The sequence below is a fragment of the Mobula birostris genome, chromosome 27 (genome assembly GCF_030028105.1).
Source record: "Mobula birostris isolate sMobBir1 chromosome 27, sMobBir1.hap1, whole genome shotgun sequence".
NCBI classification, from domain to species: domain Eukaryota; kingdom Metazoa; phylum Chordata; class Chondrichthyes; order Myliobatiformes; family Myliobatidae; genus Mobula; species Mobula birostris.
The window spans coordinates 21712406-21731216 of record NC_092396.1 but is presented as its reverse complement, the minus strand read 5'-3'; the positions used below and the strand labels follow the sequence as shown (position 1 = coordinate 21731216).

At 44.2% G+C, this 18811-nt stretch overlaps 1 protein-coding gene across 1 annotated transcript in view; it reads left to right on the top strand.

Moving 5' to 3' along the window:
* sdf4 (stromal cell derived factor 4) overlaps window positions 1-8072 on the top strand; it is an 87843-nt gene extending 79771 nt beyond the window's left edge. Inside the window, exons 5-6 of the mRNA XM_072245367.1 lie at window positions 913-1088; window positions 6050-8072. Coding sequence (XP_072101468.1) covers window positions 913-1088; window positions 6050-6226 — 353 coding nt within the window. The 3' untranslated portion in view covers window positions 6227-8072. The remainder of the gene's footprint in view (window positions 1-912; window positions 1089-6049) is intronic.
* The last annotated feature ends 10739 nt before the right edge of the window (window positions 8073-18811 follow it).

Below are 18811 nucleotides of genomic sequence, written 5' to 3'. Positions count from 1 at the left end.
GTTTTGAAGCAGATAGTTGAGTGTTGTCACAACAACAACCTTGCACTCAATGTCCGTGAGACCAGAGGGCTGATTGTGAACTTCAGAAAGGGTAAGATGAGGGAACACAAACCAATCCTCGTAGACAGAGTGAACAATTTCTGTGCCTTCTTGAAATTGAAGCAGCTATATTTCATTAGGAGTTTGAGAAGATTTGATATGTCACCAAAGCACTCAAATTTCTACAGATGTACCTTGGAGGGCCTTCGAACTGGTTGTATTACAGTCTGGGGTGGTGGGGGGGGCGCGGGGCAGTGGTGTGCTACTGCACAGGATCGAAGTAAGCTGCAGAAAGTTATAAAACTAGTCAGCTCCATCTTGGGTACCAGCCTCCCTAGTACACAAAACATCTTCAAGGAGCAGTGCCACTGAAAAGCGGCTTCTGTCATCACGGACCCCGACCACCCAGGACATGCCCCCTTCTCATTGTTACCATCACGACAGAGGTACACACTCAGCGATTCAGAAACAGCTTCTTGCCCTCTGCCATCGGATTTCTAAATGGACGTTGAACCCATGAACACTACCTCACTACTTTTTTTAAAATTTCTGCTTTTCACTTCTTAATTTAACTATTTAATGTACGTAAATATACTTCTAATTCAGTTTTTTTTCTATACTTACCACATATTAGATTGTGCTGCTGTCACAAAGGTAACAAATTTCATGACATATTCCGGTGGTATTAAATCTGATTCTGATACTGGGTTTAACTTGTGGGCTGACCATTAAAGCCTAATTGATTAATAAAGAACAGTGACCTACTTTGTTACCATCTGAGTTGGCCTTGCAGTACAGTCTCTAGAATTTAAAAAGAATCCAGTTCTGTCAACTGTTGCACTAATAAAACATCATTTTCACATTCTTCTGCAGATCAAGATGGAGACAAAAAGTTGACTGTATCAGAGTTTATTTCTTTACCTGTCGGTACTGTGGAAAACCAGGAGGCTCAAGACATTGATGATGATTGGGTCAGAGAGAGAAGGAAGGAGTTTGAGGATGTTATTGATGCCAATCGAGACGGTATTGTCACGATGGAAGAATTAGTGGTAGGTACTTTTGTTCAGTCACCCTCTTTTCGTAATTGTAAGAATCTCAAACTACAGCTTTTCCCTTTGAACTCGTATATGTACTTAAATTCAGCTGATCCTGCGTAAGCCTGCTTTTTACAGAGGGGAGAATTTAAACATCCTACGCTAGCTGTAACTTTGAGTCACAATTTTACAAACATTTTAATTTTTGAGTTTTAGTGTACCCTTTGAAATGGGGAGATTCCTTCCTGTCCGATACCCAGACCTAGTCTGACACATTAGTCTAAGATCAGTTCCAGGAGTCCTTCTTGTCATGGTCCGGTCCATGAAATCCGCATTCCGGTTCACGGTCCGGTCCATGTTCCTTATTCCAGGTTTTCTGGTTTTTCCCAGTTTCTGTTGAGGCAGCTGGTTCTCGTTTAGGCTGGCTTCATAAATAGCTTCAGGATTCAGCCTCTGGCTGCTGGATTGTTCCTGTTCAAACCCCCTGTCTGTATCCCTTCCCTTCCCCTTCCTTCTGTTGCCTCATCTGAAGCCTCGCCTTGCCTGTAACCCTTGCCTGCACCACTGTCTAGTTCAGTCGCCGGAGCAAGATAAGGATATCATTGTTTTGAACTGTCTGTGTCCATGCCTTCACTAGATAGGTCCGGCCGTTTGCCGCTACCTAGTGCTGGGAACTGTCTGTGTCCACGCCTTCACTAGGTAGGTCCAGCCGTCTGCCGCTGCCTTGTGTTAGGAACCATCTCGTTGTATTCTGCATTCTGTGTAATGAGTCCCGGGGGCCCTATGTCCTGTACCCAAGGAGGGGTCCCAGCTCTGTGTTCTGTGTATGAGTCCCGGCCCTACGTCTTGTTTCCAAGGAGGGGTCCCGGCTCTGTGTTCCATGTTCCTGTCTTTCCCTCGACCAAAGCTCTGCGTTCCTGTCTCTCCCTCGACTAAGTCAAAGCTTCGGGGTCTCGTCCTAGAACCTCGTCTAGTCCAAGCCACGTCCAAGAAATTCGTCTAGTCCAAGTCCTGTCCAAGCCATGACTTTGTGTTCTCGGCTTGTCCTTGTGTCTCGCCCAGCCCAGGAGCACCTTGCCCAGCCCAGTGCTGGGGTTCCCTCATCCTGTGCTGGGGTTCCCTTGTCTTGTCCAGGAGTCTCATGTCCAGTCCTGTTGCCACTCCTCTTCCTGTAGCTGCGTCTTGTCCTCACCTAGTTCTGGAGTCCGAGCCCGAGTCAAGTCCCAGGTTCTGGGTCCTTGCCCAGTCTCTAGCTCGGAGTCCATACCCAAGCCTCGAAGAACCCAAGCCTCGTCATGTCTTTGCCTAGATCCGGGGTCCGAGCCCGAGTCAAGACCCAGGTTTCGGGTCCTTGTCCAGTCTCTGGCTCGGAGTCCAAGCCCAGGCTCCTTGTTCCCAGTCCCTCGTCCTGGTCCTGCTTCCCTAGCCTAGTCTGTGTTCCTGTCCCAACTCCTAGTCTGCATCCTGTCACATCCCTAACTCTAGTCCTGTTCCTAGTAGTTCAGTGTCTGTGTCTTGTATTTGGGTCCGCCACCAACGCCCCCCTTATGACACTTCTAGGTACATCTCTGACAGCTCTACAGAGCAGGAAGCTAGATTAATTTCCAGATAGGCAGTTAAAAGAAAAAGAAAAGTCCCTAATGTTGTGCAACTATAAAGCAACTAATGGAAATACAAAATAAAAATCCTGACTGTTCCATGAACTGTTTGCTGATTCATTGGCTTCCAAGATGGTGTCCTTGATAGGCTGTGACTGGCTTCACTTTCTACTCCAACAGTGTACCAAAAATGGCTGTGGGTTCCTATGCTCAGCCACACGTCTGCAATTGGTTCCTGGCCCCTTGCATGGGGAAGTGACCATGCTGTTCCACTTTTGCAGTGTCAGCTTTCACACTCCTCCTCTAGGGTCAGGATAGTTGGACGTTTATATCCCTCCTGACTGACTTGGGCATAATCTAGACTGTGTGTAGTCAGTAAATTTCTAAAGGAATGCCGAGGCTGAAAGGAAACTTGATAGAAGTTTCCTTGTAAGTGGAACAAGTGCTACACATGCCCTTACACTTCCTCCCTTGCCACCGTTCAGAGCCCCAGACAGTCCTTCCAGGTGAGGCTACACTTCACCTGTGAGTCGGCTGGGGTGATATACTGCGTCTGGTGCTCCCAGTGTGGCCTTCTATATAATTGGCGAGACCTGACGCAGACTGGGAGATCGTTTTGCTGAACACCTACACTCTGTCCGCCAGAGAAAGCAGGATCTCCCAGTGGCCACACATTTTAATTCCACATCCCATTCCCATTCTTACATGTCTATCCACGGCCTTCTTTACTGTAAAGATGAAGCCACACTCAGGTTGAAGGAACAACACCTTATATTCCATCTGGGTAGCCTCCAACCTGATGGCATGAACATTGACTTCTCTAACTTCCGCTAATGCCCCATCTTCCCCTCGTACCCCATCCGGTATTTATATACACACATTCTTTCTCTCACTCTCCTATTTCTCCCTCTGTCCCTCTGACTATACCCCTTGCCCATCCTCTGGGTTTTCACCCCCGCTCCCCCTTTTCTTTCTCCCTGGGCCTCCTGTCCCATGATCCTCTCATATCCCTTTTGCCAATCACCTGTCCAGCTTTTGGCTCCATCCCCCCCCCTCCTGTCTTCTCCTATCATTTTGGATCTCCCCCTCCCCCTCCCACTTTCAAATCTCTTACTAGCTCTTCCTTCAGTTAGTCCTGACGAAGGGTCTCGGCCTGAAACGTCGACTGTACCTCTTCCTAGAGATGCTGCCTGACCTGCTGCGTTCACCAGCAACTTTGATGTGTGTTGCTTGAATTTCCAGCATCTGCAGAATTCCTCGTGTTTGCCTTGATAGAAGTTTGTCAGATTAAGAGGCATAGACACATTGCATCTTTTTGGGGGGCTCAAAATGCCTAATACTGCAGAGAATGCAAGGTGATGGGAGCTTAATTTCAAAAGAGATGTGTGGGGCATTTTCTTTTTAAACTCACAGAATGGTGGACGGTGGGGTGGAGATATGTCTCTACCAAAGGAGTAGTAAGGTCCCTCCATTAGCCTGCAGATCACCCTTGTGTAAGGCTTAGCACCCCCGTGCCGCCCCCCCCCCCCTCAGTCAGGGTCACATGAAGACATGGGAGCAGGTGATGGTCGTATGAGCAGCTGGTGCATATCACAAGTCCTGGTTATGCGACCACTTATGCCAGGCAGACGTTCTCCAAAGAGTATTGATAATGGTAAAGACAATTGGCCAGAAGAAAGCAATGGCAAACCACTTCTGTAGAAAAATTTGGCAAGAACAATCATGGTCACGGAAAGACCATGATCACCCAGATCATACGACACGGTGCGTAATGAATGAACGGTGGACGAATAAAATGCACTACCAGGGCGTGGTGGTGGAGACAGATGTGACAGACGCATTTCAGATGCTCTTTGAAGGGCATATGGAAGTGCAGAGAATGGAGGGATATGGACATTCTGTAGGCAGAAGGGATCAGTTTACTTAGGCATTTCATTACGAATGCACCATCGAGGGCTGAAGGGCACGTTCCTGTACTGTACCATTCTGTGCTCAGAGCCTGCAGTGTCTGAGGTATTGACATACTGAGGGGACACTCACCTGACATCCCATTTGACAGCTAAGGTGGACACGCAGATTTCTGTTGCAGCACATTGAAGAAGAGTAGAAATCAGTGCTGGAGTCTGGGCTCAATGCAGTAAATCTCTAATAATTACAGGTGCCAGACTGGCAGGTTTCCCAGGTGTTTGGATGTTATATCCACTAACACCTCAACATACCTTTAATACAGTTTATGTACATGTAATGTGTAATTATAATTAATTTTCCAGTAAATTGGATGAATTTAAAGGGAGCGCAGGAGCCATGGTCCTGGTGAATCGGGAGTATGACAAAGGTCATCCAATGAGTCAAACGTCAAACTACCAGCATTTCCAAATAATCAGATTGAGGATTGTTGCAGCTTCGTTGTACACCTGAAGCAAGATTTTTAGTCACTGTGCACAAGTTTACTTGCCGTTTCATGCAGTTCCTCAGTGACCTCAATTATGGAGCCATAGAAAAGAAAAGCACGGAAGTAGGCCATTCGACCCATCTACTCTGCTGAAACCATTTAAACTGCCTACTTCCGTCAACTGGCACCAGCACCAGTGCCCTCCATGCCCCTACCATCCACGTATCTATCCAAACTTCACTTAAAAGTTGAAATGGACTCACGTGCACCTCTTGTGCTGGTAGCTCATTCCACACTCTCTCAACCCTCTGAGTGAAGCAGTTTTCCCCTCATGTTCTGTAACAGTCAAATGCTACGGAAATGGCAAATGAAATGCCGCCCAGTGCGGTGCAAGGCATGGAAAGGAACGGCGGCAAGCTGCGGTTTATAAAATTGAGGCGGTATAGATGGGGCAGGCCAGAGAACACGGCAAACCCCAATCCAAAGTAGGAGTCACCGAGTACTATTCCAAGTGTTCATCCCAGGTAGGAGATTCAGAAAGAATATGAGGGACGTATTTTTCATCCAGAGAGAGTTGAGTACCTGAAATGCTGTGGTTGTAGTGGGGCTGACAGCATGCAAGTCTGTATGTTACTTAGACATAGAAGGGTTTGAGCCAAGTGCTGAGAAATGGGATTACTGCAGTTGAGTGTTAGGTGTGTGATGGGCCTGTGCTGTACACCTCTGATTCTCACTTCTACAGAGCTGCATCCTGAACATTTGGAATAGCACTAAACGACCTCTACTTTGGATTGGGGGTTGCGATGAACAAAAGGTGCAAGATTCCCTCTTAATTACTAACTATGTTAAGGGTGAGAGTGCAATACCCTCCAAAAAGTACTCTGGTTTAAATCTCTGCCTCTGTCCCCGTTGGATTGAATAGTTCTGTCTCCCATGACATTGAGGAACACTGGGCTGTCTCTAACACTTTGCTGTTTCTCTGGCAGGAATACATGGACCCCATGAATGAGTACAGTGCCCTGAATGAGGCCAAGCAGATGATAGCTGTGGCAGACGAGAATCAGGACCACTACCTCGAACTGGAAGAGGTCCTAAAGTACAGCGAGTACTTCACGGGAAGCAAACTGATGAACTACGCCCAGAGTGTCCATGAGGAGTTCTGAGGGACGTGGATCCCATGTTAGAAGACGCTATCTGAAATCTCTTCAGCTTTATCAACCAGAAATGCGCTTAACAAAATATGCTTTTTACTTTATTCCCATTGTGTCAATACAATTTCCCTTGCATTTGGATGGAGCTCCTTAACCATCAAGCAGTAACATTACTTTGTGTAAAATCTCCTTGAAAAGCCAGCACAGTGGGAACTCTAATACTCTGCTTTCTGAAGGACCGTGCAGTGTGGTTGGTGGAGCAGAGTTCAGGGACCAGTGGGTATAAGTCTTGCAGTGCTTCACGGAGCTCCACAGAGGACTCCTGCTGCCGAGTTAGAATGACTCCAGCTAAGTTGAGTTGTAACCGTACCCGAGTGAATTTAGCTTAACTTGGCTATTGATGCTTTGTCACTCGTTTGGAATGCTAACCGCCACTAGTCTGAAGTGTAGTGTTTCCACTTGAGTGGCTCTGCTGTCTGTGGCCGGAGCTGAAGTTTGACTACTACTTTTGTTCTTTGTGGCAAAAGAAATTCTTCAATTCATGCAGTTTCCCTAAAAGTTGCCCTTGGATTTCCACAGTGGATCTCACAATCCACTGTAAAGTCAGCAGGAAGCAAACACTGAATAACTTGTTGAGGCTATGAGACTCCCAATCATGATCGCTAATTATACTGTAATCGCTTGAGCTTTCTCATGGCCATCACCTAAAGGCTGGATAATCATTTCCCTGCCCCTTGGTTGGTTGCCTTATTCTGGAATTGTAGAAACTTATCTAGCAGTAGACACAAGGTTAGTTTTACCCAAACTTCTTTACTCAGAGGGTAGTGGGAGTGTGAAACTGGCTGCCAGTGAACACGGGTTCATTTGTAATACTTGAGAGAAGTTTAGATGGAGAATTTGGATGGGAAGAGTGTGGAGGACTGTGGTCAGAAGCAGGAGATGGGACTAGGCAGGATGACAGTTCAGCAGAGGCGAGATGGGCCAAAGGGCCTGTTTCTGTGCCATAGTGCACTGTGGATTCATGATTCCTGGTGGCCTTGGGTGTGATAGCATGCTAAATTGACCAATCTATGAATAAGCAAAACAATTAACTTCCTATCTGCTTCTGTTGCCAGCTGGGAATTTTGTAATGGTTACTATAAGCTGATGTGAAGGCTGTTCTTTGAAAAAATACTAATCCAGGTGTTCCTTCACAGTCAATGCAACTATCTCAACAAAAATCTTCCTAAACTTTCTGCTGGATGATTTTCTGAATAATCACAATGACTAACTATTTATGCAAGCTTTCCTTCCAAAGAATTATGTTTTGCATCAGCTGCTCACTAATTTTCTCATCTAGCTTTCTAGAATGCTGCTCATTAGGGTTAATCTGGCAAAGGAGCTATTGGTGACTGAATTCCAGCATCATTTGGTGTGACACAATAACGTAACACTGTTACGGTGACGGTGACCCGGGTTCAATTCCTGCTGCTGTCTGTAAGGAGTTTGTACGTTCTTCCATGACCGCAAGGCTTTTCTCCGGGTGCTCTGGTCTCCTCCCACATTCCAAAGATGTATGGGTTAGCAGGTTAATTGGTCACTTGGGTGTAATTGGGCAGTGCGGGCACATTGAGCGGGAAGGACCTGATACTGTGCTGTATCTCTAAAGAATTCTCTCAAAGGAGAATTTGGTGTAGGTGAAAGTTCAGTGATTCTCCCTTTGTAATGACCATTCAATTAACGTGTTAAATAGTCTTCACTTTGGATTCAGTAATTTAAACTTGGTCTTTTTGAGCCTGACTTTGCTTTTGTAGTTGATATTTATTGCTTAAGTGAAATCTGTTTGCTGCAAATGCACTTAATAAAGTCATGAATCGGAGTTACGGTAGAAATCTTGTTTTTAAACAGGTATTTGAAAATTACTTAGTGAAGGTACCTGACTACTGTAGTGCCACATCAAACCCCACTTTAAGATGCTTTTGTCCAGTTTGTCGTTGAAAGAAAACGAATGCTTCCACCATGCATAGTTCTCTTGCTGAACTGTGCTTTCAGAGTGGCTCACCAAACCATTTCAGTGCTAAGGACCCAAACTTGATGGCGGTGGTGTGAATCTATAACTTCTACGTTACTGAAAAGAATTGAAGTACTTGAAATTATAGGATGACTTGATGCTGACTTATTCAGGACCAAAACCAAATATCTTACCAAATTAGCAGAACAAAGCAAGCAAAAGCAGGAGGAGAAACTAAAGAACAAACACACGCATGCAAAAAATGGCAGAGGAACTCGGCAGGCCAGGCAGCATCTAGGGAAAAGAGTACAGTTGACATTTTGGGCTGAGACCCTTCATCAGGAGTTCTGCTGAAGAGTCTCGGTCCGAAATGTCGACTGTACTCTTTTCCATGGATGCTGCCTGGCCTACTGAGTTCCTCCGGCATTTTGTGTGTGTTTGTTGGATTTTCAGCATCTACAGATTTTCTCTCGTTTGTGGAGAAACTAAAGAGTTCATTCAATTATGAAAGGGGTGAACATACCTAATGTTGCTTTTCAAACGTGTAATAATAAAAAGAAAAATCAGGAGGTTTCAGGTAAGTAAACTCGGGAATTAAATATGACAACTCAAGATATTGATGGATTTTCTTCATGATGGGTTATAGAGATTGCAGTTAATAGACTGGAACAACTACTCTATGAGAGTTGAAATGTACACACAAGAGTGCAATGCTTGAGGAGACTTTTCAATTCATGTGTACAGTCCTATACTTTTTGGGGGAGGGAAACAATCAAATTGTGTTCCATATTTTGTTTCCTTCTCTGACAGCACTCTATTCTACTTTTAATGTAGTCATCTGTCTGGTAGTCCTTCATACAATCAGCACAACCCATTGTAGATCCTGAGGTCTATTTGACTACCTTCATGTTTTTTTCATGTTGAGATTTTCTGATGTAGCCCATCCCAGAGTCTTCAGTTCTCATCCAGCGCATAATTGTTGTGCCTGGCCTAGAAAATCCTCCACGAATGTGTGAGACTCATCCATTGGTGTAGAGGGCAAGGGAGGACTAAAATCTTGAGCTATATGATTGGTCTTGCCCTATCACAGATATTCTCTTTATTCTTTCCATCATCTTCTCTGCAAATTAAACTTTATTTTCTTTCTCTCTCTTAGTTCTGACCAAGGGTCTCTGGCCTGTAGTGTTAATTTTATTTCTCTTTTCACAGGTTTCCAGCATATATAGTTTTTTTAAAAATTTAATTTACTTAAATTCTACAATCCAGACAGGCAGTGCTGAAGATGTTGATGAAGTTTATGTTTAAAAATTAACATAAAAATCCTGAGTTATTTATTACAAAGTCAATGCCACTAGCTGAATCTTGTCCTCGACATGTGCTCTTGTACAAAGAGTGGAAAGCCTGTTGGTGGATGTTTTATAAAATATTATTTTAAATTGAATACTTTGTGCATTTGATGTTCATGCTGATAAATCTATATGAATCCATATAGTGAATATTACATTGAGGTAATGCTATATTGTTTTATATTCACTCAAGAAGCTGCAGACTTTTGTCATTACTTTAAAACATCCTCAATTTATGACCAGGAAACAGCATTTATTTAAGAAGTTTGCTCACACACCTTAGCATCCAATTTGCAGTAAATCTTCTTGGGTAAATCATTCCTTTGCTAGAAAGTTAGCTGAGTATTTTTTCTTTAAGACTAAAGGACCATGCAAGCATTTAAAAATACATAGCTGAGAATTTTGCACTGAAAAGCATTTGTCGTTCTATTATTGTCATATTTCAACCTTAATTGTCATCTATAATGGCAACTGTATGTTGCATTCTTTTAAATGTTGCATTGTTTGTTTCTTTTGTGACGGCTTCTTGAGAATGAACATTACTCTCCAATAATTTAAACCCCATTTCCAGAAAAGTTGGGATATTTTCCAAAATGCAATAAAAACAAAAATCAGTGATATGTTAATTCACGTGAACCTTTATTTAACTGACAAAAGTACAAAGAAAAGATTTTCAATAGCTTTACTGACCAACTTAATTGTATTTTGTAAATATACACAAATTTAGAATTTGATGGCTGCAACACACTCAACAAAAATTGGGACAGAGTTAAAATAAGATTGAAAAGTGCACAAAATATTTAAGTAACACCGGTTTGGAAGACTCCACATTAAGCAGGCTAATTGGTAGCAGGTGAGGTATCATGACTGGGTATAAAAGTAGCGTCCATCAAAGGCTCAGTCTTTGCAAGCAAGGATGGGTTGTGGCTCACCCCTTTGTGCCAAATTTGTGAGAGAATTGTTAGTTCAAAAGGAACATTTCTCAACGCAAGATTGCAGAGAATTTAGGTCTTTCAACATCTACAGTACATAATATTGTGAAAAGATTCAGAGAATTCAGAGACATCTCAGTGCGTAAAGGGCAAGGTCGGAAACCACTGTTGAATGCGCGTGATCTTCGAGCCCTCAGGCGGCACTGCCTATAAGAAACCGTCTTGCTACTGTGACAATTATAGCCACCTGGGCTCGGGAGTACTTCGGAAAACCATTGTCACTCAATACAACCCGTCGCTGCATCCAGAAATGCAACTTGAAACTGTATTACGCAAGGAGGAAGCCATACATCAACTCTATGCAGAAACGCCGGCGAGTTCTCTGGGTCCGAGCTCATCTCAGATGGACTGAAAGACTGTGGAACCGTGTGCTGTGGTCAGATGAGTCCACATTTCAGCTAGTTTTCAGAAAAAACAGGCGTCGAGTTCTCCATGCCAAAGATGAAAACGACCATCCAGGTTGTTACAGCGAAAGGTGCAAAAGCCAGCATCTGTGATGGTATGGGGGTGCATCAGTGCCCACGGCATGGGTGAGTTGCATGTATGTGAAGGTACCATCGACTCTGAGGTGTATATTAGCATTTTAGAGAGACATATGTTGCCATCAAGGTGACGTCTCTTCCTGGGACGTCTATGCTTATTTCAACAGGACAATGCCAGACCACATTCTGCACGGGCTACAACAGTGTGGCTTTGTAGACACAGAGTGCATGTGCTTGACTGGCCTGCTGCCAGTCCGGATCTATCTCCTATTGAAAACATATGGCGCATCATGAAGAGGAGAATCAGACAACGGAGACCACGGACTGTTGAGCCGCTGAAGTCTTATATCAAGCAAGAATGGACAAAATTTCCAATTGCAAATCTACAATTAGAATCCTCAGTTCCAAAACCATTAAAAAGTGTTATTAAAAGGAAAAGTGATGTAATACAATGGTAAATATGCCTCTGTTCCAACTTTTGTTGAGTGTGTTGCAGCCATCAAATTCTAAATTTGTGTATGTTTACAAAATACAATTAAGTTGGTCAGTAAGACGATTGAAAACCTTTTCTTTGTACTTTTGTCAGTTAAATAAAGTATCACGTGAATTAACATATCACAGATTTTTGTTTTTACTACATTTTGGAAAATATCCCAACTTTTCTGGAAATGTGGTTTGTACTTGCATTCTAGGGAAATGGTTACAATGATATTATCTGATGTATCTATAAATCAGTACTTTCATTGACAAGTTTCACTTCTTTGCTTTGCTGTAATATCTGACCAGAAGAGTTATTAAAAGTTTCTTCAGGGAATAAAATAGGAATGAGATGGCAAAATGTTCAGCAAGTAGAGTTTTCTTTATTAACCGTTTTTATTAGACTCACTTACATTAGACTACCAGCAGATATTTGCTGGAGACTGGGAAATGATTACGTAGGAAAGAGCTGGTCAGCTGAAGCTTGAGGAAGTTAGGAAAGAATACTTAGAAGTTGGGGTTTGGGGAGAACCTGATCAAAAAAAAAAGTGATGGAGATTTAAATATGAGGTTCCATCCACTTAAACCACCTCTAAATTGACCTTTTCTATTTGTTTACCTATTCCTTAAGGTTGTTATAGCTGGGGGTAGTAATGGGGACAAGCTCCCACTACCTATTAAATGCTTCCAATGGTGTGCACCTCAAGTAGCCTCTGACAACCAAGTCCAGCTCCTGCCCTTCACATAGGGCTGAAATACTAAGCCAGGCTGAACCATTTCTACTGACATGAGAAGGGTCAAAGGCAGGCTAGTGGCATCTCAAAACCAGTGGCTTCAGGCAGATGGGGCTCATCTAGGAGAAGAAAAACTCTGATCTCAGACCTCCGCTGCCTTGCGGCTATACCCACTCATGAGGAAGGCTTTGGGAGTAAACCCCGAGGGAAAAAATCCAGAGCTGGGGTCCCTAAGGCAGACCTATATTGAGTTCAACACTAATGGGAAACTCCTGTGTTGCTGCTGGTGCCAAACTCTATCAGTCTCTACTGTCCCTTTGGGTTCATCAAATGAATGGAGAGGAAGGACTTGCTACAAGGGCAATGGCTTGCTTTCCATATTGTACTGCCCAGACTTGTGTGTCTAGACAGCCAGGATGCAACATCCGTGGTCAACCTGACTGACAGAGGCCCTTATACTTGTTCTGTATTCCCTCTTTTCCCTTGTCCCATCATACATTCAGTCACTAGTGTCTCTTTTCCACTCTTCCTTCACACGCCATCACTTTGTTCCTTCCTTTTACCCTGTTTCTTTGCATCATAAAATTGTGAAGAGTTTTTATTCCCATTTCTGCGGAAGAATCTTTGTCCTCAAAGGCCAACTCCATTTCCCTTTTCCACAATATTTTCCTGATCTGCTGACTGTTTCCAACAAGCTTTTTTTAAAAACTGTCTTTCTGGGAATTTGGGGGGTGGGGAACAAAAAAAAAAAATGGAGAATTGGAATAAATGTGCGCCTTATTCCCGGGCACATAGGAGATGGAGGGGTGATTTGACAGAAGTTATATAAGATCATGAGGTGTGAAAGGACATGGTCTTTTTCCCAGAGAGGAGGTGCCAAAGACAAGAGGGCATAGGATTAAGATTAGACGTGAGAAATTTGAGAGGAGCATCGTGTGCAGCTTCACGTAAAGGGTGGTGCATATTTGGATTGAGCTGCCAGCAATGAAGTAGGATAGTAAGGTTTGTGTATCACCCAGGCATCATCAATAATAATGGGAAGTGAATGGGTCCAAATTTAGCTGAAGACCTCCAATTTGTGGTTTTTGAGGGGTGGGTTCTGTTTGTCAGTGCTGTGGATGCTTGTAATAAAGAATTAAGTCAACCTATTGTATCCAAGGTCAGGAGGGCATTAGGCCATCTGTTGCATTAAGCAGAAACTGCTAGTGTAGGCAGCCCATGAGCTGGGATAAGGCTCCAACTGATATGTCAAAGGGGCCTTAACACTTAATTCTGCCAGAAAAATGCGTCCCATGAAGTTTGCAGGTACACAGTCTTTGGGCAAGTTGAGTGAATACGTGGCTCCCAATTGGTAAAGATGTCTTGATTTTTCTTCCTCCTTCCTCCTCCTCCTCCTCTTGTTTCTTTCATAGTCAGCTGTCCTCTCCTACTAGATTCTTTCTCAGCCCTTTAGCTCTTCCACCTATCTCTCACAGCTTCGTCCTTCACCCACCCACATTCCCCCTCACCCTGGTTTCACCTACCAACTGCCAGCTTGGACTCCTTCACCTCCCTCACCTTATTTTGGTTCTCTCCCCCCCCCCATTCCTTTCCAGTTCAGATGACCAGTAACATCAACTGTTTATTCCCCTCCATAGATTCTGCCTGACTTACTGAGTTCCTTCACCATTTTGTGTGAGTGTGTGTTGTTCAATATTTCCAGCATAGAACATAGAACGGCCCAGCACAGGAAATGGCCCTTTGACCCTCAATGTTGTGTCAAACCAGCTAAAAAGCAAATCAGAAACACCCAAATACTAATCCCTCCACCTTCCTTGCATCCATGTGCTTACCTAAATGTCTCTTAAAAGTTGCTGTTGTATTTGCCTCTACCATTGTATCAGGCAGCATGTTCCAGGTATGCACCTCTCTCTGCAATATTTCAGATGTGGCTTAACTAGAGTTTTATAAACTTGTAAGATAACCTTTTGACTTTTGAACTCAGTGCCCCGACTAATAAAAGCAAACATACTATAAGCCACCTTAACCACCTTATTGACCTGTGTAACCACTTTCAAGGAGTGATGAACTTGGATCCCAAGATGTCTCTGCTCAGCAACACTGTTAAGGATCTTGCCCTTAACTGTGTACCGTCTCCTTGCATTTGCCATACCAAGGTGCACTATCCCACATTTATCTGGATTAAACTTCATCCACCATTTCTCTGCCCATATCTGCACTGATCTATATTGCACTGTATTCTTTGCCAGTCTTTTACACTATAACTCCACCAATCTTCATATCTGCAAATTTACTAACCCACCCATCGACATATTCATCCCGGTCATTTAAATACTTCACAAATAGCAGAGGTCCCAGCGCAGATCCCTGTGGAACTCCACTAATTACACACCTCCAGCTCAAATAAGTCCCTTCAACCACTATCCTCTGTCTTATATGCTCAAACCAGTTCTGAATCCAAACAGCCAATTTGCTGCAGACTTCATGCATCTTAATCTTCTGGATTAGCCTCCCGTGAAGGACTTTGTCAAATGCCTTACTAAGATCCATGTAGACAACATCCACTGCCTTACCCTCACCAATCTCTCTCATCACCTTGTCAAAAAATTAAACCTGGCTGGAAAGGCATGACCTGCCATGCAGAAAGCCACGCTGGTTCTCCCTGATTAGGCCAAGGGTTTCCAAATGCTCACATTTTTCCCCAGCAATTTCCCTACAACTGATGTGAGATAGTTCCCAGGATTTTCCCTTGTCTCTTCTTAAATAGAGGTGCAACATTAGCCACTCGCCAGTCCTCTGGGACCTCACCTGTGCCTAGTGAGGACCTGAAGTTATTGGCCAAGGCCCAGCAATCTCATATGTTGCCTCCTTCAGTAACCTGGGGTAAATTCTGCCAGGCCCTGAGGACTTATCTGCCGTTCTCATTAGGAGACCCAACACTTCCTCCTCCTTGACCTCTAAATGTCCTTACATATTTACACACTCAGCACTGATCTCCTAGTTCTCCATATCCTTTTGCTTGAGAAATACTGAAGCAGTGTACTTATTAAATACCTCGCTCACATTACCCCCCCCCCCCAACCTTTTACTCTGTCTTTTCTAAAATTTTGAAAACCTAGTACATTTTTTGGTTCTGGCAAAGGGGTTGGAGAGGTGCAGGTCCTAGAAGTGAATGTCACCCAGTACCCTGTCTTGGTCAAAAACCACATGCCTTGGCCCAGAAAACCCACCAATGCTGCTTCTACTTTAGGATAAACAAGTCAAGTATGTATGCTTTGACCCTTACCAGTTTTTATGCAAAGCTTCTTATGCATTACAGCTTGGTGTGGCAACTGTTTTGCCCCTGAGCTGCCTCCTCTTCAAGGATTCTGCTGCTTCAAGGACATCTCACTGCTGCAGTAAAACAATTAGCTTATCAAAGATATCTCCCACCTTACGTGAGTGTTTATGGGGCAACAGCACAACTTCCTGTGAAAAAAGATAACTGTGGATGAGGTATTGCTACCTATCTCTTCAGATGGCAGTCTATTGACCACGAAGTTAGGAACCGTCTGCAGTAATCAAAACTTGATTTATTTTAACCCAGGTAATTAATTTACCCTGCGCCAAATTCAACTAAAATCTTGTAAAGGAAACCATTCAGTCCTGGAGGCTTCGACACGTATACCTGCAGTCTCCCTTCCCCCATCAACACGCAGACTACCTTTCCAGCACATGGTTAATTTGCTAAATCTCTTTCCGCTGGCTTTTCAGGCAATGAATACCACATCAGAATAACTATGTAAAAGAGAAAAAAAAACTCGTGCCTCTCTCAGCAAATTTGACAAACATATGATGTGGTTACTGTTGCAGGAGGGAGTGGGGGTAAAGGTTTCTTTTGTTCTCCCTCGCATTTTAGAATTTCTATTTCAATTTGAGTGTGTAAACCTTGTATGCAGAATAGGTGGGAGATTAAAATAGGGAATCAGCAATAGCGGACAGCGAGGATACTCGATAAATGTCAGGAAAAAGTATATTCCAATCAGAAAGAATGGCTCTGTGAGAAGGCTGATTGACCATGGCTGACTTAAAGTTAAGGATAGTAGTTATTTAAAAGAAAAATTGTAAATGTTAGTGCTAAATTTTTTTTTAACTGATATGATGTTATTTCTCATCTATATCAATGATCTGGATGATAATGTGGTAAATTGGATCAGCAAATTTGCTGATGATACAAAGATTGGAGGTGTAGCTGACAGTGAGGAAGGTTTTCAGAGCCTGCAGAGGGACTTGGACCAGCTGGAAAAATGGGCTGAAAAATGGCAGATGGAGTTTAATACTGACAAGTGTGAGGTATTGCACGTTGGAAGGTCAAACCAAGGTAGAACATACAGGGTTAATGGTAAGGCACTGAGGAGTGCAGTAGAACAGAGGGATCTGGGAATACAGACACAAAATTCCCTAAAAGTGGCGTCACAAGTAGATAGGGTCGTAAAGAGAGCTTTTGGTACATTGGCCTTTATTAATCAAAGTATTGAGTATAAGAGCTGGAATGTTATGATGAGGTTGTATAAGGCATTGGTGAGGCCGAATCTGGAGTATTGTGTTCAGTTTTGGTCACCAAATTACAGGAAGGATATTAATAAGGTTGAAAGAGTGCAGAGAAGGTTTACAAGGATGTTGCCGGGACTTGAGAAACTCAGTTACAGAGAAAGGTTGAATAGGTTAGGACTTTATTCCCTGGAGCGCAGAAGAATGAGGGGAGATTTGATAGAGGTATATAAAATTATGATGGGTATAGATAGAGTGAATGCAAGCAGGCTTTTTCCACTAGGCAAGGGGAGAAAAAAACTACAGGACATGGGTTAAGGGTGAGGGGGGGAAAGTTTAAAGGGAACATTAGGGGGGGCTTCTTCACACAGAGAGTGGTGGGAGTGTGGAATGAGCTGCGAGACGAGGTGGTAAATGCGGGTTCTTTTTTAACATTTAGGAATCAATTGGACAGATACATGGATGGGAGGTGTATGGAGGGATATGGTCCGTGTGCAGGTCAGCGGGACTAGGCAGAAAATGGTTCGGCACAGCCAAGAAGGGCCAAAAGGCCTGTTTCTGTGCTGTAGTTTCTATGGTTCTATGAAAAGGTTTAAAAAGAGAAAGAAGATGGTGTACAAGTCAGCAATTGAATTTGCCAGGGGCGAGAGGCTGAGTGCAGAAGAGTGGTGGACAACTTTGTTGAGTGGTGTGGGCTGAATCACCTGCTGCTCAACGTCACTAAGACAAAGGAGACGGTGGTGGACTTCAAGAAGGTGAAAGCATCCTGCATTCCCATCTCCATCAGGGGAGCAGATGTGGAAGTCGTCCAGGACTTAAAAACACCAGGGAACTCACCTGGACAATAAACTGGACTGGCCTAAAAATACAGAGGCTCTGTACAAGAAGAGTCAGAGGCAAATGTATTTCTTGAGGAGGCTCTGGAAGTTCGACGTCTGCTGTGCTTATGCTGCAAATCTTTACGGCTCGGTGGTGGCCAGCATTCTATTCTACGCTGTAGTCAGCTGACACCAAGAAGATCGATAAGCTCGTCAGGAAGGCTGGTTCTGCTCTGGGGGTGGAGCTCGTCTCCCTGCTGACTTGTGTTTGAGCGGAGGACGCTGCAGAAGCTGTGGAGTATTATACTTACATTTTGTATTTCGAAGTATATATTTCTGACTGAGCAAGCTTGCAACAATAATTTCCTTTGGAATAAATAAAGTTTTATCTTACCTTTTTTTTAATCTTAAATAATGTAGAAAATAGCGGAAGGCACAAAGTACATTGCCCAGAACTGCTCGCAATACTGTACTGCAAAGGGGTAAACTATCAGAGACGCTGATTTCCCCGCGGCCACCCATTTTAATTCCAATTCCAATTCCCATTCCCATTCCCATTCCCATTCCGACATGTCAGTCCATGGCCTCCTCTACTAACGTGATAAGACCACACTCAGGTTGGAGGAGCAACACCTTATATTCCAGCCTGATGGCATGAGCGTCGATTTCTCGAACTTCCGGACTTCCGGCAATGATCCCCTTCACCAATCCTAATTCCCTCTCTCACCTATCTCCTCATCTGCTGCTCCTCCCATTTACCTTTCTTCCACGGCCTCCTGGTCTCTCCTATCAGATTCCTCCTTCCCCAGTCCTGTATCTCTTTCACCAATCAACATCCCAAGTCTTTACTTCACCCCCTCCCTCTCTCCTGGTTTCACCTGTCACCTACCACCTTGCATTTCTTCCTCCCCTCCCCCCTTCTTACTCTAACTCCTCATCTTTTTTCTCCAGTCCTCCTCCCCCTCCCCTCCCCTCTTCCCCTCCCCTCCCCTCCCCCCTCCCCCTCCCCTCCCCCCTCCCCCTCCCCTCCTCTCCCCCCTCCTCTCCCCCTCCCCTCCTCTCCCCCTCCCCTCCTCTCCCCCCTCCCCTCCCCTCCTCTCCCCCTCCCCTCCCCTCCTCTCCCCCTCCCCTCCTCTCCCCTCCCCTCCCCTTCTCTCCCCCTCCCCTCCCCTCCTCTCCCCCTCCCCTCCCCTCTCTCCCTCCCCCCCTCCCCTCCCCTCTCTCCCTC